This window comes from Budorcas taxicolor, chromosome 11, assembly GCF_023091745.1.
Source record: "Budorcas taxicolor isolate Tak-1 chromosome 11, Takin1.1, whole genome shotgun sequence".
Taxonomy (NCBI): domain Eukaryota; kingdom Metazoa; phylum Chordata; class Mammalia; order Artiodactyla; family Bovidae; genus Budorcas; species Budorcas taxicolor.
The window spans coordinates 74993096-75019759 of NC_068920.1; the positions used below are offsets into that span (position 1 = coordinate 74993096).

Consider the following 26664-nt stretch of genomic DNA (forward strand, 5'->3'; position numbering starts at 1 on the left):
AGGGAATAGCAGTTATTGCCTATTATTGACGATGTCAGTGCACTCCTGGCGTATATAGATGGCATGTCTTCCATTTCTACACAGTAAATTGTCCCCATATATGTGTTTCACAAGGAGAACAGCCTATTGAGCATGTATAGACACTGTAAAATCTTAAACCAAAAATGTTATCCTACCCAGCAGTCTGTTGCATATAGTCTATTGAATAAATCAGACTTAGTTTTTGTTTTAAATATTTTCTTTGGTATTCCACCAGAATCTTGAGCTCAATGATGATACCGTTCTAAATAAGATAAAGTTAGCAGATTGTGAACAGTTTCAGATGCCTGATTTATGTGCTGAAGAGCTTGCTGTTATCCTTGGAATCTGGTAAGTTAATGACTTACTTGACCACCTTGAATTTCTTGGGTATTGATTATCTTGTGTTGGGGAAATCTTTGTTCAAGAAGGTCCCCAGAGTTCGGGATGAATAAGGAGTCTTGTAACGGTTATGAAGATAGAGAAGAGTTGGGCAACCAATGAAAGGGTTAGAGATTAGGAATCTCCTGTAAATTGGTATACTCATCTGTCTCTTTTCTTCATAAAGAAAATTCCTTCTGTTAGCCTTGGCTGGTCTTCCCTTGTGGCTCAGCTGGTAAAGAATCTGCCTGCAAAGGAGGAGACCTGGGTTCAATCCCTGGGTTGGGAAGATCCCCTGTAGAAAGGAAAGGCTACCTGAATAGAATCTTAATGAAATATTTAGGAGAGGTGACTACTTTGATCTTTGAGAATATGTACATTCAGAGGATAGAATTTTTAATACAGTAGAACCTTATGTGTGGTAGAAATAGTTTTTCATTTTATGTTTTATTTTATTTTTTTAAATATAAATTTATTTATTTTAATTGGAGGTTAATTACTTTACAATAACGTATTGGTTTTGCCATACATCTACATGAATCCGCCACAGGTATACACATGTTCCCCATCCTGAACCCCCCTCCCTCCTCCCTCCCCGTATCATCCCTCTGGGTCATCTCAGTGCACCAGCCCCAAGCATCCAGTATCATGCATCAAACCTGGACTGGTTATTTGTTTCATATATGACATTATACATGTTTCAATGCCCTTCTCCCAAATCATCATTTTATGTTTTAAAGTAATTTCAAATTTGGGCAAAGGTTGCAAGGGCAAGGCATTAAAAAGACTTTTTTGAGAATGATTTTTTGATGTGATATTCTGTCACCACTAAATACTTTAGTGTGTGTCTTCAACAAACAAGGGAGCTTCTGTGCATAGCCATAATACATTTATAAAAATCAGGAAATTAGCACTCATGCTTTACTATCACTTTGTGCTCAGACCCCATTCAAGTTTTGCCGGTTGTCCCAGTAATCTCCTTTATGGCACAGGATCCAGTCTAGAACATGTGTTATATTTATGTTTGTATTCTTTCTGTCAGTTTGGAATAGTTCTTCATTTTTGCTTGACTTTTATGATCTTGACACTTTGGAAATTTATAAGCCAGTTATTCTGTAGGATTACCCTCAACTTGAATTTTGTCTGATTCAGTTCAGTTCAGTTCAGTCGCTCAGTCATGTCCGACTCTGCGACCCCATGAACCGCAGCACGCCAGGCCTCCCTGTCCATCACCAACTCCTGGAGTTCACCCAAACCCATGTCCATTGAGTCGGTGATGCCATCCAACCATCTCATCCTCTGTTGTCCCCTTCTCCTCCTGCCCTCAATCTTTCCCAGCATCAGGGTCTTTTCAAATGAGTCATCTCTTTGCATCAGGTGGCCAAAGTATTGGAGTTTCAGCTTTAGCATCAGTCCTTCCAATGAATATTCAGGGCTGATTTCCTTTAGGATGGACTGGTTGGATCTCCTTGCAGTCCAAGGGACTGTCAAGAGTCTTCTCCAACACCACAGTTCAAAAGCATCAATTCTTTGGTGCTCAGCTTTCTTTATAGTCCAACTCTCACATCCATATATGACCACTGGGAAAACCGTAGCCTTGACTAGACGGACCTTTGTTGACAAAGTAATGTCTCTGCTTTTCAGTATGCTGTCTAGGTTGGTCATAACTTTCCTTCCAAGGAGTAAGTATCTTTTAATTTCATCGCTGCAATTGCCACCTGCAGTGATTTTGGGACCCAGAAAAATAAAGTCAGTATCTATGTCCACTGTTTCCCTATCTATTTCTCATGAAGTGATGGGACCAGATGCCATGATCTTCATTTTCTGAATGTTGAGCTATAAGTCAACTTTTTCGCTCTCCTCTTTCACTTTCATCAAGAGGCTCTTTAATTCTTCTTCACTTTCTGCCATAAGGGTGGTGTCATCTGCATATCTGATGTTATTGGTATTTCTCCCGGCAATCTTGATTCCAGCCTGTGCTTTCTCCAGCCCAGTGTTTCGAATGATGTACTCTGCATTGTCTGATTAAAAAAATATATATATGATTAAATTCACATTCTGGGACTTCCTTGGTGGCTCAGTGGTAAAGCATCCAACTGCCAGTGCAGGAGACACAGGTTCAATCCCTGGATCGGGAAGATCCCACATGCCGTGGAGCAACTAAGTCCATGGGCCACGACTCCTGAGTCTGTGCACTAGAGCTAGATTCTGGGAACCGCAACTACCGAGCCAACATGCTGCAACTACTGAAGCTCCCTGATACTCCCTAGAGCCTGTGCTCCCCAGCAAGAGAAGCCAGCGCAGTGAGAGCCCCATGCACTACAGCTAGAGACTGGCAGCTGTTCCCTACAACTAGAGAGAAGCCTGCATAGCAGTGATGACCTAGCACAGCCAAAAATAAATGAATTCACATTCTGCACCATTAGCAAGGGTACCAGAGAAGGGAAGTTCTGTGGTTCTTATAGCATCCCAGCAGGTGAAAGACAATTTTGAATTTTATTTTCATCCTTAATACAAATAATATGAACGCCGAAGAATTGATGCTTTTGAACTGTGGTATTGGAGAAGACTCTTGAGAGTCCCTTGGACTACAAGATTGGGGGCAGGAGGAAAAGGGTACGACTGAGGATGAGATGGCTGGATGGCATCACGGACTCGATGGACATGAGTCTGAGTGAACTCCGGGAGATGGTGATGGATAGAGAGGCCTGGCGTGCTGCGATTCATGGGGTTGCAAAGAGTCGGACATGACTGAGCAACTGAACTGAACAAAATAACTTATATAAACATAAGTTATATAATGTAATAATAACACAAATCCATACAGAGTGAAGTAAGCCAGAAAGAAAAACACCAATACAGTATACTAACACATATATATGGAATTTAGAAAGATGGCAATGACGACCCTGTATGCAAGACAACAAAAAAGACACAGATGTGTATAACGGACTTTTGGACTCAGAGGGAGAGGGAGAGGGTGGGATGATTTGGGAGAATGGCATTGAAACATGTATACTATCATGTAAGAATCGAATTGCCAGTCTATGTCCGATGCAGGATACAGCACGCTTGGGGCTGGTGCATGGTGATGACCGAGAGAGATGTTATGGGGAGGGAGGTGGGAGGGGGGTTCATGTTTGGGAACGCATGTACACCCGTGGTGGATTCAAGTCAATGTATGGCAAAACCAATACAGTATTGTAAAGTAAAATAAAGTAAAAAAAATTAAAAAAAAAAACAACAAAACTTGAAGATTGCAAATACCATTAGCTCAGTCTGTGTGCTTCTTTCCCATCTCATCTTGCTTCTGTCTTAAAAGGTAATCAATGTCCTAAATTTTGTCTTTGTCATTTTCTTTCCTTTTCAAAAAATATATTTACTCACATGTCTTTTATACTTCTCAGTCAATTATTTTATTTGTCTTGATGCTTTATGAAAGTGGTATGTTACTATATGTAGTCTTCTGTGATTTGGTTTTTTCTGTCACCAATGTCTTTATGTGACTCATCCGTGTTGTTACATATAGCTGCAGTTTATGTTGCAGTGTAGTGTCCTGTTGGGTATTTTACAGTGTATTGATTTCCTTTTTGGACATTGGATTGTTAACAGATTTTTCCTGTTACACACAATATTACTATGGGTATTTGTATGTATGCTTCCCAGTACCGCCGTTGAATTTCTGTGGGCTCTATATCTAGGCTGGAATTACTGAGGTTAGGATATGTGAATGTTCACTTTATAAGACAGTGCTGAATTGTTTTCCACAATTATTCATACTTGGATCAGCAAGATCTAAGCATTCGCATTGTTCTGCCTCTTTGAGAACTTAATTTTTGCCTGTCTCATGGTGATAGTAATTTTTTTTTTGTATGAATTTAATAAATAGGAATTGGCGCCATATTATTTTCATTTTCTTTGTGGAATGGCACAGATAAGATTTTTTTTTCTTATAAAATAAATTGTGTTAACATTTAGTACACCACCACATTTGCTTGTTAGCATTTTATTACTTTTGTGCTTATCTTTGGCACAGTCATCTCTACATTTGTAAATAATACAATAATATTATATGAGGAGAGTAAAAACGTTGACTTAAAGCTCAACATTCAGAAAACTGAGATCATGGCATCTGGTCCCATCCATCATGGCAGATAGATGGGGAAACAGTGGATGACTTTATTTTTCTGGGCTGCAAAATCACTGCAGATTGCAATTGCAGCCATGAAATTAAAAGATGCTTACTCCTTGGAAGGAAAGTTATGACCAACCTAGACAGCATATTCAAAAGCAGAGACATTATTTTGCCAACAAAGGTCCGTCTAGTCAAGGGTATGGTTTTTCCAGTGGTCATGTATGGATATGAGAGTTGGACTATAAAGAAAGCTGAGCACCGAAGAATTGATGCTTTTGAACTGTGGTGTTGGAGAAGACTCTTGACAGTCCCTTGGACTGCAAGGATATCCAACCAGTCCATTCTAAAGGAGATCAGTCCTGGGTGTTCATTGGAAGGACTGATGTTGAGGCTGGAACTCCAATACTTTGGCCACCTGATGCGAAGAGATGATTCATTTGAAAAGACCCTGATGCTGGGAAAGATTGAGGGCAGGAGGAGAAGGGGACAACAGAGGATGAGATGGTTGGATGGCATCATCAACTTGATGGACATGGGTTTGGGTGGACTCCGGGAGTTGGTGATGGACAGGTCTGGTGTGCTGTGGTTCATGGGGTCACAAAGAGTTGGACACGACTGAGCGACTGAACTGAACTGAATGTGCTTTCAAATATATGAATATAGTTTACTTGCCTCTTTAAAAATTGTATTTCATTCATTATGATATGCATTCTGGAATTGATTTGCTTTTATTAATTTTTTTAAATTTAAAGCACAGATTTCCAGAAGAATAACCCAGTGCATAAGTTAACTGAAGAGGAACTGCTGGCATTTACATCAGTAAGTAATGTCTTTTTCCTTTCTGTTTTTTTTTTTTTTTCCTTGTAAATTATTTTGCCTCTAGTATGTTCTTGCCTCAGATTGCTCATTGAAATACTGTCACCTAAGGAAATTAAGGCAGAAAAAAAAGCTTATCATTTTAGTTTCCAAGCTGCATATATCTTGATGCTGATTTAGACATAAGCATTTTAAAATTTTTCTTTATTTTTAATTGGAAGATAATTGCTTTACACTGTTGTGTTGGTTTCTGCCATACATCAACATGACTCAGCCATAGGCTTACACATGCTGCCTCCCTCCTGCCTCCTCCTCCATCCCACCCCTCTATGTGTCAGAGAGCCCTGGGTTTGAGCTCCCTGCATTGCAGCAAATCCCCACTGGCTGGCTGTTTTACATATAATAATGTATATATTTCAATGCTTCTCTCTCAATTTGTCCCACCCTTTCCTTTCCACACTGTGTCTGCCGGTCTGTTCTCTACAGATGTAAGCATTTTTGTTTGTACTTGCTTGAATTTAAGGGCAGCGAATAAATATTTCTTGTTCTTTGTTTGATCTTTGCAGGGCCGAGTCCAGTATCTTGCACATAATATGTGCTCGATTAATACTTGTTGACTGAGTAAATGAAGTGACAGAGCAAGAGTTGAATCTTTACTTCAAAGCCAGTGTAATGTGCAACTCTTTTGGTTAAAATTTGAGGGTGATGCTTCATGGATAGGGTGGGACTGAGGGGTTCAGAGAGCGAGGGGCAGAAACCGGATAGCCTGGTTTATGGAGGCTCAGGCAGGAGACAGTGTCGAGAGCAAGGGGCACTTGTCGGTGTTCAGCGGTGGAGAGCAGTCAGGAGGAATTTGATGGCTGGAGTGCATTGCTTATCTCTATGACAAGTTTGCTGAAATAGCTGGGTAGTCAACTCACTGCAGAGAAATAAGGAGAGAATGGTGTGTGAGAAAATAAAGTTGATAGATAAAGACCACAGTTGGAAAAAATGGCCGTGAAAAGGAAAGATAGGAGAATAGATGTTTGAGGGTTTGATATCAAAGAAGGCTTTTCAGAAGAGGAAAGCCACAGAACAAGAGGGCAGTTGGTATCTTTAGCTTTATAGATAGAAAGATACACACATCTTTAATGAACCCAAGTTGCTCAAGATACATCATTTTTTCAAAGGCATTTTTATTATCATAGTTAGGGATCAAGTTAGAATTCTGGTGTTTTCTTCCTTTGCTATTTTTCAGATAAGGCAGAACTAAAGTACTTTTATCTGGTAGAAAGAAAGGCTAGCTTACTTTGTGCTGTAAAATAAATTTTGCAAGTTACTGTGTCCTACATACAGTTTGAGAACTGGTTGATGTTAATCTTCTGAGTCCTCTGAGTGCCTGTTGTAGTTTCCCACTTCAGTATTGTTAGAAATCTGCTGATTTTCATTATAGCATATGTGTGTTTAGGTAACTATGTGGAATGCCCCTAATTAGTTGTTACATAAATGGTAAAGAATTTGACAAGTAAAGTGTTAAACCTTTTTTAAAAGATATATTTAAAAAAATATTATGCACCTCTTATTTACTTGTTCAACATAGATTGAATACTTAACACACGCCTTAATACTTAAAACTAAGGCATTGTGCTGGTTATTGAGGATATAGCAGCCTTTTCCCTCTTGGAATTTTCATCAGTTTACATTCTTGTGAGGGAAATACATGGTAGACAAAGACAGATGTCTGACAGAAGTACTCATTGTAAACAGAAAACAGTGTAGTGGAGTAAGAATGGGTGAGGGGTGGCTGTTTTAGGTGAGACGGCGGGGGAGCATCTTCATGGGAAGGTGATGTTGAACACGAGTCTTCCTGATGTGAGGCACCAGGAAGGACACACGGGTCTGGTGTGGTGGGAGTCTTGAGTCAGTGTCAGGAAGTACAGAGCTGGATGGGGACAGTCACTGGTGTGTAGCTGGTGAGTGATGGCCCGGGCGCCTGGGCTCATTCAGATGACAGAGGTAGACAGGATGCAGCCTATGACAGGAAGTGTTCCTGTTGGCCTCTCATGGGAAGGTGGTCACAGAAACATCTTCTTGGGATTGGCTTCATAAGCACATTATTGTGGAATATAGATTGTCCACAGTTAACCTGAAATGACATGAAAGTACTCTCATCACATTCAAGCAGTTAACTTAGTTTTTAGTGCTTTTTGTGGATGTGATATATTTCTTCTTTTCTTTTTGTTTTTCTGTCCCCACCCCCTTTTTTTTCATTAAATACATTTATTTATGAAGCTGTGCTAGATCTTGAGTTGTGGCATATGGGATCTAGTTCCCTGACTAGGGATCGAACCCAGGTCCCCTGCATTGGGAGCACAGAGTCTTAGGGACTCTGGTGCCACCAGAGAAGTCCTCCCGTCCTTTTCTTTCTCTTTCCCTGTGCTTGTTGCTCTGTAAAGTGAGGTACAATCCTGCGGAAGTAATTACCTCTAGAAGCCTCTGCTGGTAGGTAGCTCAGCCCTCCTAGCTTGCAGTGAAGGTTGTATTCTCTGGTTTTATGTTTTCCCCGAGGGCTTTATGATACATGATTGTTTTGCTCTTCTCCTCTCGATCTCCTCCAAGTCAGCACTGACCTGAGAACTGATGTCTATTTCAGGAAAAACTGTTCAGTGAAAGTGCTCCATAGTGCCAGTCATAACACTTTCGAAGAGATGAGTTGGTTAATGCCAAATAAATTTTTAATTGATGAGAAGGAAGGCAAGGAACTTAAGAGTGAGGAGAGCTCTGAGGAGCCCCATGCATACTTTGGGCTGTGTAATACCCATTCCATTCCTTGTCCCAAGTGAAGCTACAGAATACTCCAGAAAAACCCAAGTCAGCTCTCCTTTTGTCATTCAGTCTTTCCACCCTTCCTGTGCATGATTCTGAAGCAGATAATAAGGTGAATTGTAAATGGCCCCTGGTTTCAATAATTTTACTAAAATTTAAATCCTAAATAACTGTATATCCTGTACATAAATATCCTTTATTTATATCCTGTATAACTGCTGAGGAGTGTCTGAGGCAAGAGGGACCACTTTTAGCTGCTACCTTGCTTCTGAATTCTCTTTTAACAAAGATCATATTTGGGCTCACTGTAATTATTTATGTGTATGTCTTATCTTCCTTTAAGACTCTAAACTTCCAGATTTAGGGACGGTCTCTGTCCTTCTCTGGGTCTTCTACAAGGTCCACTACAAAGCTTTGCTCATAGTTCTTGCTCAAGAGAAGTATGCAGAATATGGGAATGAATGAAGTATACTGAACCAGGAACTGGAGCTGCACTACTCCACTTAGTTCTCTGGTGTAGGTAGTATGACAGCCTAGTATACAATTGATACCTGGTGTGTCCTTCTCATCTTTCTCTTCTGTAAAATGAGGGACAGCATGTGTCCCTCCCTCGGCACTGAAAACTTATTCTTAGGGTCAAATTACAGAATGTGTCCGAAAATTCTTCAGAGTGGTAGATAGAACCTCATGCCCCCATAGCAGTCAGTGGTGAGTAAGGTTATCTGGTTGGTGGTTTTTAGGAGCATACTACTGTTTTCAAGGAATGGGAATTCCTAAGTGGTTAAGGGCTGTTTGGAACTGGCTGTAGATGTGGAAGAGAAGGGAATAGAGAGGAGAGAAGCCACGTCCTTTTCCTGAGCATCCATCTCTCTACTCTGGCTGCAGCATGGTACCTGGGGTCTGGAGTAGTGAACTCTTGAGACTGTGAGGTGTCTCTCTCTGTTGGAGAGCAAGTCCAGTAGAAATTTCACTACCCCTGCCAGAGGATTGTGAGCACTTGGAGGGACAGGAACCACAGTTAGTGGCCATCTGATAAATACTTAGGAACCAAATGAGTGGCTTATTGGTCCTGAATTTTTTTCAGTTTTCATCAACTGTCCTAAAGTTTACTAAAACAGTGGTGAAATCTCTTTTCTGGAAGAATTTTTGCCAGTGTTTCCAAGTTGGTGTAGCATGTTGAGGTATGTGTGAGATGCACTGGGAAAAGGTTTTAATTCAGCAGTGGCAGAAGATTGTCCTAAGAGGTACACTTTCCTTTTTTTATTAACGTTGTCATTATGTGATGCTATTCCGAGACATTCTTTCCTCACATTTCAGGAAAACTGAATGAGTCATAGTAAAAATAACCCACATTGTTCTAAAGAGCCATTTATGTTGTATTGGCTTGATAATTTAAAATTAGCTGTGTTATCTACGTTATTTCCTTTCAGATGAGCCAAGTCAGTGACATTCAGTAATGCTTTTAATTTCCTTTCATTGTTGAAAATGGGAACAATTTAGTTAATTCATACAGGTGTTTCAGTTTTCATTGGCAAAAGTTTTGCTGAAGTGTGAATTGATACTGGCAGCCTGCCTTCTGACTGTCTGCCTGAAGCCCCAAGGACTCTGTCAATGAAAAACGGAAAAAGACCTTTGGAAGTTATACATTATGTTGTATATATTTTCTCTTTCTGCTATTAATTTTAAAGCTATTTAATAATCACTTAACTGTGAACTCAAAAGTGTGCTAGCCATTTTTTACAAATAAAAATGATACTTTTTTTTCTTTTAGGGTATTCAGTTCAGTTCAGTCGCTCAGTCGTGTCCGGCTCTTTGTTACCCCATGAATTGCAACATACCAGGCCTCCCTGTCCATCACCAACTTCCGGAGTTCACTCAAACTCATGTCCATTGAGTTGGTGATGCCATCCAGCCAACTCATCCTCTGTTGTCCCTTCTCCTCCTGCCCTCAATCCCTCCTAGCAGCAAGGTCTTTTCCAATGAGTCAACTCTTCACATGAGGTGGCCAAAGTATTGGAGTTTCAGCCTCAACATCAGTCCTTCCAGTGAACACCCAGGACTGATCTCCTTTAGAATGGACTGTTTGGATATCCTTGCAGGGACTGCAAGGGCCTTTCAAGAGTTTTCTCTAACACCACAATTCAAAAGCATCAATTCTTCAGCGCTCAGCTTTCTTCACAGTCCAACTCTTACATCCATACATGACCACAGGAAAAACCATAGCCTTGACTAGACGGACCTTTGTTGGCAAAGTAATGTCTCTGCTTTTCAATATGTTATCTAGGTTGGTCATAACTTTCCTTCTAAGGAGTAAGCGTCTTTTAATTTCATGGCTGCAGTCACCATCTGCAGTGATTTTGGAGCCCCGAAAAATAGTCAGCCACTGTTTCCACTGTTTCCCCATCTATCTGCCATGAAGTGATGGGACCAGATGCCATGATCTTCATTTTCTGAATGTTGCTCTTTAGGCCAACTTTTTCACTCTCCTCTTTCACTTTCATCAAGAGGAGCTTTAGGGTATACTTACTTCTTAATTTTAATGTAACATGAGGACATGTCTGTCTGTATTAAGCAGGGTAACCCAGGATTTTGATTTTCTTTCTGGTTTGAATACTTGTCCCCTCAGGTGTTACTCATGCATTTTAATTTAACAGGTGTTCTGATCATGGGCCTTGTAGCTATATCTGGGTGATAACTTGGTAGCTTTTAGAGGAGGAGGAGATGGGTATGCTTTGTTTCAGTTTGTCGGTAAACTATTTTTAAACAAAGGCTTAAAAAATATTTTTTGACTGGAGTTGAACTAGATTACTTGTACGTATCTTATTTCAAGAATAGACAGAGAAAGAATGAGTAATAGGATTTGTGGGAGCTTACATGACTCTCTTCTTACCATCATCTACTCTGGTAACTGCTGGACAACTTTCTTCACAGTTAACCATGGCTTAAGCTTAATGCTTATTGGTGGCCTTATTTCTAGCCATGTTGGAGTAACGTACTGGATGTGAACACTTGTAAACAACCACAGATCTGGGGCAAAATATATGAAATAGCAGTGTATAAAAAGGATAAACTTTAATCCAATTTTCTGTTGATGACCCACCTTCTCCACTGGAGAAGAGAATGGCAAACCACTTTAGCATTCTTGCCATGAGAACCCCATGAACATTATGAAAAGGCAAAAAGATATAACACTGAAAGATGAACTCCCCAGGTTGGTAGGTGCCTAAAATGCTACTGAAGAAGAGCAGAGAAATAGCTGTAGAAGGAATGAAGAGGTTGAGCCAAAGCAGGTTGAGCCCAGTTTTGGATGCATCTGGTGGTGAAAGTAAAGTCTGATGCTATAAAGAACAGTATTGCAGAGGAACCTGGAATGTTAGGTCCATGAATCAAGGTAAATTGAAAGTGGTCAAATGGAGATTGCAAGAGTGAACATCAACACTTTAGGAATCAGTGAGCTAAAATGGACCAGAATGGGCAAATTTAATTAAGATGACCATTATATCTACTACTGTGGGCAAGAGTCCCTTAGAAGAAATGGAGTAGCCCTCATTGTCAACAAAAGAATCCTAAATGCAGTACTTAAATGCAGTCTCAAAAGCAACAGAATGATCTTGGTTCGTTTCCAGGGCAAACCATTCACTATCACAGTAACCCAGGTCTGTGCCTCAACCTAATGTTGAAGAAGGTGAAGCTGAATGGTTCTGTGAAGGACTACAACACCTTCTAGAACTAACACCAAAAAAAGATGTCCTTTTCTTCATAGGAGACTGGAATGCAAAAGTAGGAAGTCAAGAGATACTTGGAGTAACAGGCAGGTTTGGCCTTGAAGTACAGAAAGAAGCAGGGCAAAGGCTAACAGAGTTTTGCCAAGAGAATGCACTGGTCATAGCAAACAGTCTCTTCCAAAACACAAGAGAAGACTCTACACATGGACATCACCAGATGGTCAATACCAGAATCAGACTGATTATATTTTTTGCAGCTGAAGATAGAGAAGCTGTATACAGTCAGCAAAAACAAGACTGGGAGCTGACTATGGCTCAGATCATGAACTCCTTATTGCCAAATTCAGACTTAAATTGAAGAAAGGTAGGGAAAACCACTAGGCTTTTCAGGTATAACCTAAATCAAATCCCTTACGTTTATACAGTGGAGGTGACAAGTAGATTCAAGGGATTAGATCTGATCGAATGCCTGAAGAACTGTGGACAGAGGTTCATAGCATTGTATAGGAGGCAATGATCAAAACCACCCTGAAGCAAAAGAAATGCAAAAAGGCAAAATGATTGTCCGAGGAGGCCTTACAGACAGCTGAGAAAAGAAGAGACGTGAAAGGCAAAGGAGAAAAGGAAAGATATACCCCTCTGAATTCAGAGTTCCAAAGAATAGCAAGGGAAGATAAGAAAGCTTTCTGAACTGAACAATACAAAGAAACAGGAAAACAATAGAGTGTGCAAGACTAGAGATCTCTTCAAGAAAATTAGAGATACCAAGGGAAAATTTCATGCAAAGATGAACACAATAAAGGACAGAAATGGTATGGACCTAACAAAAGCAGAGGATATTAAGAAGAAGTAGCAAGAATACACAGAAGAACTATACAAAAAAGATGTTAATAACCCAGATAATCATGATGGTGTGATCACTCAGCTAGAGCCAGACATCCTGGAGTGTGGAGTCAAGTGGACGTTAGGAACCATCACTATGAACAAAGCTAGTGGAGGTCATGGAATTCCAGTTGAGCTATTTCAAATCCTGAAAGATGATGCTGTGAAAGTGCTGCACTCAATATGCCAGCAAATTTGGAAAACTCAGCAGTGGCCACAGGACTGGAAAAGATCAGTTTTCAATCCAATCCCAAAGAAGGGCAATGCCAAGCAATGTTTAAACTACTGCACAGTTGCACTCATTTCACATGCTAGCAAGGTAATGCTCAAAATCCTTCAAGCTAGGCTTCAACAGTATCAGTATGTGAATCGAGAACTTCCAGATGTACAAGCTGGATTTAGCAAAGGCAGAGCAACCAGAGATCAAATAACCAATGACCCATTGGATCATAGAAAAAGCTAGAGAATTCCAGAAAAAACATCTACTGCTGCTTCATTGACTATGCTAAAGCCTTTGACTGTGTGGATCCCAACAAACTCTGGAAAATTCTTAAAGAGATGGGAATACCAGACCACCTTACCTTCCTTGCTGGCGACGGAATGAAACACCAACACTGCAGAGTGGTTTGAATCTTTTTACTTTTTTCTCCTCGCTTCTTACAGCTGCTTTACTTTATATCTTTCGCACAACGATCTACAGGGCAAGTTGCCAAACACCATAATTCAGCAACTATAACAGTGCACAGGCGCAGGGCGAGACAACCTTTACCTTAACTTATTTACTGCAGCTAAGACTTTGTTTTGGGGAACTTCCTTATCAACTTAGAATCCGTTTTGTCCCTGGGTCTGTTCCTTTTGAGGAATCAGAGAAACATCCTTGTGTGCAAGAAATGTTCTTTTCCCACGGGAACAAACAGAGGATTCTTAGCTGAACATCTCGTTTGCAAGAATGTTCAGCCCTGGTTGAGAGTCTCGTTTGCAAGCACTTCTCAACCTTCCTTATACCTTATTCCCTACACTGGGCAGAACATCTCGTTTGCAAGAATGTTCAGCCCTGGTTGAGAGTCTCGTTTGCAAGCACTTCTCAACCTTCCTTATACCTTGTTCCCTACATTCCTCCTGCAAAATCTGTATGCGTGTCAAGAAGCAACAGTACCAGACATGAAAAATGAACTGGTTCAAAATTGTGAAAGGAGTACGTCAAGGCTGTATATTGTCACCTTGCTTATTTAACTTACATGGAGAGTACATCATCTGAAATGCCAGGTTGGATGAAGCACAAACCGGAATCAAGATTGCAGGGAGAAATATCAATAACCTCAGATATGCAGATGACACCACCCTTAAGCAGAAAGTGAAGAGAAACTGAAGAGTCTCTTGTTGAAGCTGTAAGAGGAGAGTGGAAAAGCTGGCTTACAACTCAACATTCAAAAGACTAAGATCATGGCATCCGGTCCCATCAGTTCATGGCAAGTAGACGGGGAAACGGTGAAAAGAATGAACAACTTTATTATCTTGGACTTCAAAATCACTGCAGATTGTGATTTCAGCCATGAAATTAAAAGATGCTTTCTGCTTGGAAGAAAAGCAATGACAAGCCTAGAAAGCATATTAAAGAGCGAAGACATTACTTGCCTACAAAGGTCCATCTAGTCAAAGCTATGGTTTTTCCAGTAGTCATGTATGGATGTGAGAATTGGACCATAGTGAAGGCTGAGTGCTGAAGAACTGATGCTTTGAAACTGTAGTGTTGGAGAAGACTCTTGAGAGTCCCTTGGACTGCAAGGAAATTAAATCAGTCAATCCTGCTGCTGCTAAATCACTTCAGTCGTGTCCAGCTCTGTGCAACCCCAGAGACATCAGCCCACCAGGCTCCCCTGTCCTTGGGATTCTCCAGGCAAGAACACTGTAGTGGGTTGCCATTTCCTTCTCCAATGCATGAAAGTGAAAGGTGAAAGTGAAGTTGCTCAGTCGTGTCCGACTCTTAGCGATCCAATGGATCGCAGCCTACCAGGCTCCTCTATCCATGGGATTTTCCAGGCAAGAGTACTGGAGTGGGGTGCCATTACCTTCTCCGAGTCAATCCTAAAGGAAGTCAATCCTGAATATTCACTGGAGGGACTAATGCTGAGGCTGAATCTCCAGTACTTTGGCTGTCTAATGTGAAGCACCAACTCATTGGAAAAGACCCTGATGCTGGGAAAGATTGAAGGCAGAAGGACAAGGGGATGACAGAGGACAAGTTGGTTGGATGGCATCACTGACTCAGTGGACTTGAGTTTGCGCAAGCTCCGGGAGATGGTGAAGGAGAGGAAAGCCTGGCGTACTGCAGTCCATGGGGTTGCAAAGCATCACACAAGACTGAGTGATTGAAGAACAACAAAAAGGATGATTAGTCATGGCCAAATAGTTCTTATCTCAGGCATGCAAAATTCGTTTAACATTAAGTAGTCACTGAAGTTCATCTTTTAATACAGTAAAGGAGAAACACTGACTGATTATCTCATTATATTTGTTATTTCAGCATTTGGAAAAATTCACTACTCTTTCATTATTAAAAAAACTTAGTAAACTCTGAGTAGAAGAGAATATCATCAATCTGATAAAAGGTTTGTATGGAAAATCTAGAGTTAAAATCATCATTCATGAAAAACAATTTTTTTCCTCTAAGGTCAGGAAAGTGGCACTTCTTCTTTGAACCGAAAATCCCGGCTAGTGCAATAAGACAAGAAAGAGATACAGAGGGAGTGCAGATTGGAAAGAAATATACAAAATTATCATTATGCATAGTGAAAGCAAAGTCTCTCAGTCGTGTCCAACTCTCAGCGACCCTATGGACTGCGGCCCACCAGGCTCCTCCATCCATGGGATTTTCCAGGCAAGAGTACTGGAGTGGTGTGCCATTGCCTTCTCCATTCTATAGCCATACTTTGTCCCTTATTCTTTCCCCATTCAGAATAGCCAGCTCTAGGACAAATTACCCTTTTCCCTTTCAGCAAAATATATTTGCACTCCTCATACCTTCTGAAAACACACATCCTACATTCCTAAAGCAGCCATGAACTGTCCTCTATATTAGCATACATCTCAGGGTGGCTCCAGAGTCCGTTTCTCACAGGAAGACAAAGTGAAGTGAAGTCGCTCAGTCGTGTCTGACTGTTAGTGACCCTATGGACTGCAGCCTACCAGGCTCCTCCATCCATGGGATTTTCCAGGCAAGAGTACTGGAGAGGGGTGCCATTGCCTTCTCCAAGTCATTATGCATAGACAACACAATTCTTTACATGGGAAACCCTAAAGAATAGACATGAAAGCTACTAGAATTAATAAGCAACATCTGAGAATACAAGGTCAATATAAAAAAAGTCAGTTATGTTTATATATACTAGCAGTAATAATTGGGAAAGTAATTTTAAAACCACACACAGTAGCATAAAGTACCAAATATTTAATGATGAATTTGACTAAACTGTAAGACCTGTACACTAAAAATGACAATTGTTGCTTTAAGAAATTGGAGAAATTTAAATAAATGGAGAGACTTACCATGTTCATGGATTGAAAGGCTTAATATTGTTGAAGTCACAAGTCTTCCAGAATTAGACAGTAATAAATCCAAACCTGAAAGATGGTGCTGTGAAAGTGCTGCACTCAGTATGCCAGCAAATTTGGAAAACTCAGCAGTGGCCACAGGACTGGAAAAGGTCAGTGTTCATTCCAGTCCCAAAGAAAGGCAATGCCAAAGAATGTTCAAACTACACAATTGCACAATTGCACTCATCTCACACACTAGTAAAGTAATGCTCAAAATTCTCCAAGCCAGGCTTCAGCAATACTTGAATCGTGAACTTCCTGATGTTCAAGCTGGTTTTAGAAAAGTCACAGGAACCAGAGATCAAATTGCCAACATCTGCTGGATCATGGAAAAAGCAAGAGAGTTCCAGAAAAACATCTATTTCTGCTTTATTGACTATGCCAAAGCCTTTGACTGTGTGGATCACAATAAACTGGAAAATTCTGAAAGAGATGAGACTACCAGACCACCTGACCTGCCTCTTGAGAAATCTGTATGCAGGTCAGGAAGCAACAGTTAGAACTGAACATGGGACAACAGACTGGTTCCAAATAGGAAAAGGAGTACGTCAAGGCTGTATATTGTTATCCTGCTTATTTAACTTCTGTGTGGAGTACATCATGAGAAACGCTGGACTGGAAGAAACCCAAGCTGGAATCAAGATTGCCGGGAGAAGTATCAATAACCTCAGATATGCAGATGACACCACCCTTATGGCAGAAAGTGAAGAGGAGCTAAAAAGCCTCTTGATGAAAGTGAAAGAGGAGAGTGAAAAAGTTGGCTTAAAGCTCAACATTCAGAAAATGAAGATCATGGCATCCAGTCCCATCACTTCATGGGAAATAGATGGGGAAACAGTGGAAACAGTGTCAGACTTTATTTTTTGAGCTCCAAAATCACTGCAGATGGTGATTGCAGCCATGAAATTAAAAGACGCTTACTCCTTGGAAGAAAAGTTATGACCAACCTAGATAGTATATTCAAAAGCTGAGACATTACTTTGCCGACTAAGGTCCGTCTAGTCAAGGCTATGGTTTTTCCTGTGGTCATGTCTGGATGTGAGAGTTGGACTGTGAAGAAGGCTGAGTGCCGAAGAATTGATGCTTTTGAAGTGTGGTGTTGGAGAAGACTCTTGAGAGTCCCTTGGACTGCAAGGAGATCCAACCAGTCCATTCTGAAGGAGATCAACCCTGGGATTTCTTCGGAAGGAATGATGCTAAAGTTGAAACTCTAGTACTTTGGCCACCTCATGAAATGAGTTGACTCATTGGAAAAGACTCTGATGCTGGGAGCGATTGGGGACAGGAGGAGAAGGGGATGACAGAGGATGAGATGGCTGGATGGCATCGCTGAGTCGATGGACATGAGTCTGAGTGAACTCCGGGAGTTGGTGATAGACAGGGAGGCCTGGCGTGCTGCAATTCATGGGGTCGCAAAGAGTCGGACACGACTGAGTGACGGAACTGAACTGATAGCATCAATAACTCAGGCCTAACAAAGTTTCCAGTGGTCATTTATGGATGCGAGAGTTAGACTGTGAGGAAAGCTGAGCGCCGAAGAATTGATGCGTTTGAACTGTGGTGTTGGAGAAGACTCTTGAGAGTCCCTTGGACTGCAAGGAGATCCAGCCAGTCCATTCTTTGGAAGGAATGATGCTAAAGCTGAAACTCCAGTGTTTTGGCCACCTCATGGGAAGAGTTGACTCATTGGAAAAGACTCTGATGCTGGGAGGGATTGGGGGCAGGAGGAGAAGGGGACAACAGAGGATGAGATGGCTGGATGGCATCACCGACTCTATGGACGTGAGTTTGAGTGAACTCCAGGAGATGGTGATGGACAGGAGGCCTGGCATGCTGCGATTCATGGGGTCGCAAAGAGTCAGACACGACTGTGACTGAACTGAACTGAAATCCAGTAGCAATCAAAATCCAGGTTACCCCCCCCCACCACCAACCTTTTGTTTTTCTTAGAAATTGACAGGCTGATTCTGAAATTTTTTGGAGTGCTTCTGTGATGGCCAAGTAAGTTCTTTGGAAGCATTTGTCTGCAGATAACAATTATAAGCTATGGACAAAAAAAAAAAAAATACTACCTGATGACATTGGGATATACGAATGACCCGTAAAGAGAAGCTAAGATGGTTAATATCACTAGTCATTGGGAAAATGCAAATTAAAACCACAATAATATACAACTGTCTACCACTTAAATGGTGTGTTACCATGTGAGGTAGTTGAAATCCTCGTACATGGTAAATGTAATGTGACATAAAATGGCACCACCACTTTGGAACACAGTTTGGCATTTTCTCATGCAGTTAATCATCAATTCCACCTTCAGGTATTTATCTATGTGAAATGAAAACGTAAGGCTGCATAAAAATATACACAAATGTTCATAGCTGTTTAATTTGTAAGAGCTTAAAACTGGAAACAATGGAAATGTCTATCAACAGGTGAATGATAAACTGCACTATATGAATTTTACAAATAATGATAAGCTAAAAAACAGTCTCAGGATTCACATGTGTTTATAGTATACTTTATAACTTGCATTTTAGTTATGCTTAATCTTCTTTGTGTATCAAATAATAAAAAATAAAGTCTAAAAACCATTATGCACAATAGCAAGATCATTTAAATATTTGATGAACCATTTTAAAGAATAGACAGCACTGACATCATTGTGTACATTTTACTTTTAAAGTGAATTTTACTGTTTTTTATTAGGGTGGTGAGAGGCAGAATCAGTAATGTGAAGGAAATATAATGTGAAGGAAAAAACCTTACTTCAGTCGGTCTTCCAGTCCCCAGATAGGAGAAATATAAGGGGATTATAGTTAAGATGGTAACATATTCGATATGGAGGAGGCTTATTCAAACTCATGATTTTGTGCTTCTGCTTTTGGCCATCATTGAAGCTAAAAGTGTTAGGCCATCTGACATTATGAATTAACGTTGTGTTAAAGGATGAAAAATTCAGTTAAAAAATAATTTGTGAGATTTAAGTATACCTGCTTTTCATGACCGTGTGAAAGGTGCATCTGGCATTGCTGATGAAATAGCATCTCCAGAATGCAGGAGATCTTTCTTTTTTGAGGCAACTGAATGACTACCAGCTCGATCTCCCTGGTATCTGCTTTGTATATAAACATTTGCAGAGTGGAGAAAAGAGCTTTGAGAGCATTGTAATAGCAGGAATCCAGAATCTCAGGATTTGCCAAGCATGCTGCTAGATACTGTGGAAGAAATAAAGGAATAAAGCATAAGACTTGCCTTCATGGAATTTTTAATTTAGCCAAGATCCGATAAACTTACGAAAATGTAATTAACAATACCAGGCAATTTAAATTATATTGATAGCACAGATAAATCCCTAACTGTTTAGAAAATAAGAAAATATTTGGAACAGGGCAGTCAAAGAAGGCTTTGTTACCTCAGGGAGGATTAGAGAGGCCTTGAAAGACAGAAGGGATCTAGATGGAGTGATAATGTGCACAAAGGCAAGGAAACGGGTGAGCCGGGTGAGCCGTGTGGCTTTGTTGGGAGGTTGGTTTAGAGCAGTATTAGGACTTGGGGGGGAAAATAGCTTTGATTTTGAAATGGTCTACAGAGCAAGGACAGAGTGTTTGTACCACTGTTCTTTGTCTACTGGGAGTAATTTATAGACTGCATTTGGAATTTAAGCTTACTGTCATTTGGTACTGATTTTAACAAATGAATGCTCTTTTAAATTGCTCATTAAGAAGGGGGAATAATTCTGCTTTTTATAGTGTTTCTTTGATCCTTGCTTTTATAAGGTCAGCCTGACCTGGGTGGGCATCATTTGATTTGGCTTCAGTATAGCCAAGCAGTTACACACTCACAGGAGAAATCTGAGTTGCTTTGATTTATATGTGGAAAAAGCAACTATCTGGAAAGCTCCTTCATATTTAAAGGAACAGACTGGCTGTCTGTCCTGTAAAGGGTCCTAGTGACCTCTGGAAGAAGAATGTTTGAAATGTTCAGTGATAAGAATGAAAGGAAATTGTCTTTTATAGAAATAACACTCCAGGTCCTCTTTGATGGTGTTATAGAATTTTCTTTGCTACTTTTCTGGGAGTGAGGGCAGAGTTGCATATGGTGGGAAATTGTGAGCTAAATAAAATCATGCCTGACTATACAAAACATGTCATAGTATTAAATTTTACTTTTTAGTGTGAGGTAAAGTGTAATAACACTTTACACATTGACTTCCATTTCATGTAATGGCATTTCCTCAGACGGTAGATGATTAAAGCTCCTTTTTAAAATCTGAGCCCAAGCATCAGCTCAGGTGGCATATCTCAGTGAGAAACTCCTGCTGAGGCATGCAGAGCCTGCTTCTTTTTGTTCTCAAGGTATCTTGTTACACTCCTTATCAACAGTTGCTGAAGTGGATTGATTCTTTAACTTATAAAACATTCTAACTATAAATAAAGGAGTTTATTTCAACTTTTACTGCAGCAATGGAAATATTAAAATGTATATGAAAAGTTATGCACTTGTAAAAGCCTGCTGGCTCAATGAATCACCTTTTGGAGGTTTTGGTCAATGAGATGTGAGCAGTGAGAGAACTTTTAAGAGACACACAAATGTTACCATACACTTTTTAGGGGGTTTCTGACCTCTGCCCTGGTGTGTTGGTGTGTTAAAGTGGTGGAAATTCCATCTTACATACAAGTTTATTTGCAAATGTTGTCCTGATTCTCAAATTGCTTCTGGTTGAACACACCAAATTTCTTAAGTGTCTGATTTTCACTGTATTTTTAGATAGTACTCAATTTAGTGAGGCAGTATTTAATCAGATTGCTTTAGTTAATAAATTCCAGGTAAAAATAAATGAACTTGTAAAAGATAGCACTTGCAACTGCATGATTCCATTTGTATGAAGTACCTAGAGTAGTGAAATTCACAGGAACAGAGAGTAGCATGGCGGTTGCCCCTGAGTGGGGTGTGGACAGTGGGGAAGTGTTTAATGGGTATAGAGTTTCAGTTGCAAGATGAGAAGAAATCTAGAGATTAGGTGTACAACTATGTGGATATATATAATTAAACTGTACACTTAAAGATGCTCAAGAAGGTACATTTTATGTTATATATATCTTACTGCCATTAAGAAAATTAAAGAGCTTCTTGATAAAGATGAAAAGAGGAGAGTAAAAAGCTGGCTTAAATCTCAACATTCAAAAAACTAAGATCATGGCATCTGGTCCCATCACCTCATGGCAAATAGATGGGGAAACAATGGGTACAGTGGCAGACTTTATTTTCTTGGGCTCCAAAATCACTGCAGATGGTGACTGTTGCCATAAAATTAAGATGCTAGCTCCTTGGAAGAAAAGCAATGACAAACCTAGACAACATATTAAAAAGCAAAGACATTATTTGCCTACAAAGGTCTGTATAGTCAAAGCTATGGTTTTTCCAGTAGTCATATATGGATGTGAGAGTTGGACCATAAGGAAGGCTGAGCACTGAAGAATTGATGCTTTTGAGCTTTGGTGTGGTGAAGACCCTTGAGAATCCCTTGGACTGCAAGGAGATTAAACCAGTCAGTCCTAAAGGAAATCAACCCTGAATATTCATTGGAAGGACTGATAGTGAAGCTCCAATACTTTGGCCACCTGATGTGAAGGGCTAACTCATTTGAAAAGACCCTGATGCTTGGAAACATTAAAGGCGGGAGGAGAAGAGGACGATAGAGGTTGAGATGATTGGATGCCATCACTGATTCAATGGACATAAGTTTAAGCAAACTCGGGATGGTGAAGGACAGGGAAACCCAGCGTGCTGCTGTCCATAGGGTCACAAGAGTTGGACACAACTGAGTGACTGAACAACAGCAACAGGACATTATTTAGAGAAATTGATAAGGACCTAAATAAATGGAGGGATGTACAGTATTCTTGGGATATACAGTATATATATATTCATGGGATATACAGTATTCATATACAGTACTCAATATTGAAATTTCAGGTCTTCTCAAATTAACCTCCGTTATCAATGCAATCCCTAACAGAATCCCAGTGGCTTGATTTTTGTTGTTATTGTTTCCCTTGTTGCTGCTGCTGCTGTTCTTTTGATTTTGTGGAACTCAAGCTGACTTTAAAATTCACATGGAAATGCAAAGGGCTAAGAATAGCTAAGGGAGACATGAAGAACTGAATTGGAGTTCTTAGGTTGGCAGATACCAAGACTTATTATAAAACTGTATCAATTAAGACAGCTTAACATGTAGTGGTTCTTGGACTGGCAGCATCAGCATCACCTGGGAGCTTGTTAGAAATGGAATTTCTCCTGCTTCACTTTACACCCTATTGAAGCCGAGTCTTTGGGGTTGGGGCCAATGAGTCTGTGTTTTAACAATCTCCCTAGATTATTCTTGTGCACTTTAAAGTTTGAAAAACACCAAATTAAGACATTTTGACACGAGGAAATAAAAACTAACCAGTGGAACAGAGATTCCAAAAAACAGAGCTATACATACGTGGTTCATCTGACTTATGTCAAAGTTGGCACTGCAGTGGGGAAGGGGTAGGCTTTTCGATAAATGGTACTAGATGGTTTGTATTTGTATGGAGACAGTCTATCTTAACCCCTATATCATACTAAATATACAAAAATCAATTCCAGATTGAATATGTTGAAGTGAAAAGCAGAACAGTAAAGTTTTTAAGAGGAAACTATAGGAGAACATCTTTGAGACTTTAGTCAAAAGCAACAATAAAGCTCTAACCATAAAACAAAAATGATAAACTAGGTTATTATTAATATTTAGCACTTTTTAAAAATTAAAAGATGCCATTAATATCTGTAAGGCACTTAGACCAGTGCCTTGCCAACACAAGTATGTGTTGTGTAAGTATTTGTCAAATAAGAATAGTAATCTATCACCCTCCTCCAACAAAAAGACAGAGGGCTTGTGTCCAAAAAATAAGAATATTTAACAAATTATCAAGAAAAATTTTGACAACCCAGTAGAAAACAAGAGGCAAAGGACTTCAGTAGGAACTTATAAGAGAGGACTAAAATGGTTATTAACATATTAAAAGGTGCTCAACTTTATTAATCATTAGAGAAATGTGAATTTGTTACAGACATACAAGTTAACCACATGGAATACTACTAAATATTCCCCAGAATGGCTAAAATACAAAAAAAAAGCAGTGTTGAGTGTTGCAAGGTTGTGAAGCAACAAGAACTCTAATGTTTCTAATAAGAGTGTAAAGTAGAAAATCTGTCAGAAGATTGGAGTATTCATGAAAGCTCAATACTCTGACCTAGCAGTTTCACTCCTAAGTATTAATGCAAGTCTAACAGAAATACGTGTTGAGCAAAAGAACCTGTTTTAGAATGTTTGTGATGGCACATTCTGATAGCACATCAGAATATGCATTGGACATCTGGTAGTTCCCAGACTACTAAGTCACTTCAGTTGCGTCCGACTCTATGCGACCCCATAGACAGCAGCCCATCAGGCTCCACCGTCCCTGGGATTCTCCAGGCAAGAACACTGGAGTGGGTTGCCATTTCCTTCTCCAATTCATGAAAGTGAAAAGTGAAAGTGAAGTTGCTCAGTAAATACCTAAATGCCCATTAGCAGTATAATGGTTAAATAGATTGCATATTGCAGTGAAATATTATTCAGCAATAAAATGAACATTCTGCATCTATACAGAGCATTAAAGCGTGTATCACCTGTTTAATTTTCTTTTTGTGTATCCCATATTCTGATTGAGTCTTCCCTTGTGGGCAGCAGTGTTTTGTAAGATATATTAAACAAAGCCTATCTGCAATTACTTCCTTTAGAAAGACTTTCCCAAGTTAGACATCTCCCAGCCAAATGTAAGATAAATGCATTCTTCAGTGATATCATTATCCAGCCAGTTCTTTCTTTGAAGCTTTTCAAATGTCTGTTTTTCAGATTGTATTTTACTTTCAGCATTTAGTGAGAATGTTTTGCTTGACCCTCACATTAAAGTCTCAGGCAAACTCTTGTTCTCATGCCAGCATAGAAAACAGTCTGAGTTGGTCGTTTTCCTGAGGCAAATATCCCCCCACCTCCGCTTTGGTGTACAAATCTTTTAAAGCTGGAATTTAACTGACAAACCTACCGCCTGCACTGGTCTGCCCCTTGATGTTATTAGTAAAGTGACTGTGTGGCTGGGAGCTGAGTTTTCCTCAATCTTCTTAGAGTCCCAGGCTGGGTCTGAAAATTAAACTGACAAAGATTAACAGGAAGAAAGCACACACATTTACTTAATATAGGTTTTGTGTGACGTGGGAGCCTTCATAAAGTTATAAGACCTGAAGAAACAGTTCAGTTTGAGTATTTTATGCCTGGTGGCTCAGACGGTAAAGAATCTGCCTGCAATGCGAGAGACCTGGGTTTGATCCCTGGGTTGGGAAGATCCCCTGGAGGAGGGCATAGCAACCCACTCTAGTATTCTGGCCTGGAGAATCCCCATGGACAGAGGAGCCTGGAGGGCTACAGTCCATGGGGTCGCAGAGAGTTGGACATGACTGAGCGACTAAGCACCTGCTGGGTTTGACGAAGTGTGGGCAGTCATGGAGGAATATGATAGGGCAAAGGTAAGGATTGTAAACTGGGGGAGACTTAGGAAGGCTTGTTGGGATTCTCAGCATCCCTTTGTCTTCAGAGATAAGAATGCTCCTTTCCTCTGGATGTGAGGGGGTGGGCACCTCTTACAGAGTTTTATGACCTATTTCAGAGGTGAAGGTCAGAGTGATCTTCCTGCTTCTGCTGATTCCTCAGGGTCCTTCAGCTGAAAATACTAAGTATGCCTGGGTGCCCTATTTTGGGAGTTGCCAATGGTTAGGGCCATCACCTGTGCCCACTCTGGATGGTGCCTTTCTTCTGAGGGTGAGAGAAAGCTTTGTAGGAGGAGAAATCCCAGTGGTAGGGGATGTGTTTTTCAGTAGGTACTCTCAGAGGCTTGTTAAGCATCATCTATTCATGCTTATCGTTCATAATCCTCACAAGTTTGTGAGAGATGGGAATTACTGTCCCAACTGTAGAGAGATGAAAATTGAGATCCCAAGAGGTGAGGTGACTTCCCAGCTAATCACCTCCCTGGGATTCTGATCAAGCTCTGGCTGACGTGAGATGATCTGCCCTGTTTTACAGAGTCTTTTCCTAGGTGCTCTTCCATGATGTCATGAGGTTACAGAGACAGTCCCTTTAATAAAATGAAGAGAAAAAAGGCCACCCACTGTGGGTAGGAGAATCACTATGCAGATTGACTTACTGAAAGAAGTTTCATTCTTTGTTTTGAACTTAGTTACATTAATAGAAGAATAAGATTACCTAATAGTCATTGCATTAGAATGTACATTCTCTGAGAGCAGGGACCTTGTTTGCCTTGCTTACTGCTTTGTCCCTGGGGCCTTGAGCACATTGCCTTGTGCAGAGTAAGTGCTCAAGTGAATTCATGAATGAACACACTTCAGTAAGAATGAGTTCTTCTGATTCTCTTTCTTCCTTATTTGTATATTTTTTGTTTACTCCTTCTACTTCCCTTTAATACAGCAGTTTCCTAAAGTTTTTTTTTCTTTTTCTCACTGAATGCTCTGCTTACATTGTTCTACCAGTGTTGACTGGCTACTGTCATCCACTTCCTTGGAGAAAGTGTTGAGAAAACAATAACAGACGTTCTGCGGCCAAAAAAGGTGACATCTTGCTATTCGCGACAACGTGGATGGATCTAGAGGGTGTTATAAGTCAGACAAGAAGGACTGCTTGACCTCACTTATGTAGTGACCCTAAGAAGCAAAGCACAAGCAACACGAAACAGACTCATAGATTCAGAGAAGAAACAGGTGACTGCCAGGAAGTGAGGTGCGGTGGGCAAAATAGGTGAAGCAGATGAACAGTTACAAACCTCCAGCTATATAGTGAATAAGTCATGGGGATATAATGTCTTTGTAGGGGGAAAGATGCTTACTGGACTTCTTGGGGTGATCCCTTTATAATGTATGTAAATGTCAAATCATCATGTAGTACTCCTGAAACTGAAAAAATATTGTATCAACTGTATTTCTGTTACAAAGTGAAAATGGTTGCAGCTTATGCCAAAAAAAAAAGTGTTGTTTTTGGGCATCAAGTGACCCCAGAAGTATTAGAATCAGCTTTTGCTACTAATGAAGGTGTGACATTGAGCACGTAACCTAATCTATTGTTTTTTTTTTTATTACGTCACGCGAGTGTATGTTCCTCGGTTCTTTGTCTCGTCACAACAAAGGTATGGAGCGACGGACATCAAAGCCCTCGGCGTGTCACAGCTC

General features: G+C 40.3%; 1 protein-coding gene across 1 annotated transcript in view; it reads left to right on the forward strand.

Annotated features, from left to right (window-relative positions):
* The window catches only part of TTC27 (tetratricopeptide repeat domain 27), a 179689-nt gene that overhangs the window by 40537 nt on the left and 112488 nt on the right, over positions 1–26664 (forward strand). Inside the window, exons 8-9 of the mRNA XM_052648906.1 lie at positions 257–369; positions 5287–5353. Coding sequence (XP_052504866.1) covers positions 257–369; positions 5287–5353 — 180 coding nt within the window. The remainder of the gene's footprint in view (positions 1–256; positions 370–5286; positions 5354–26664) is intronic.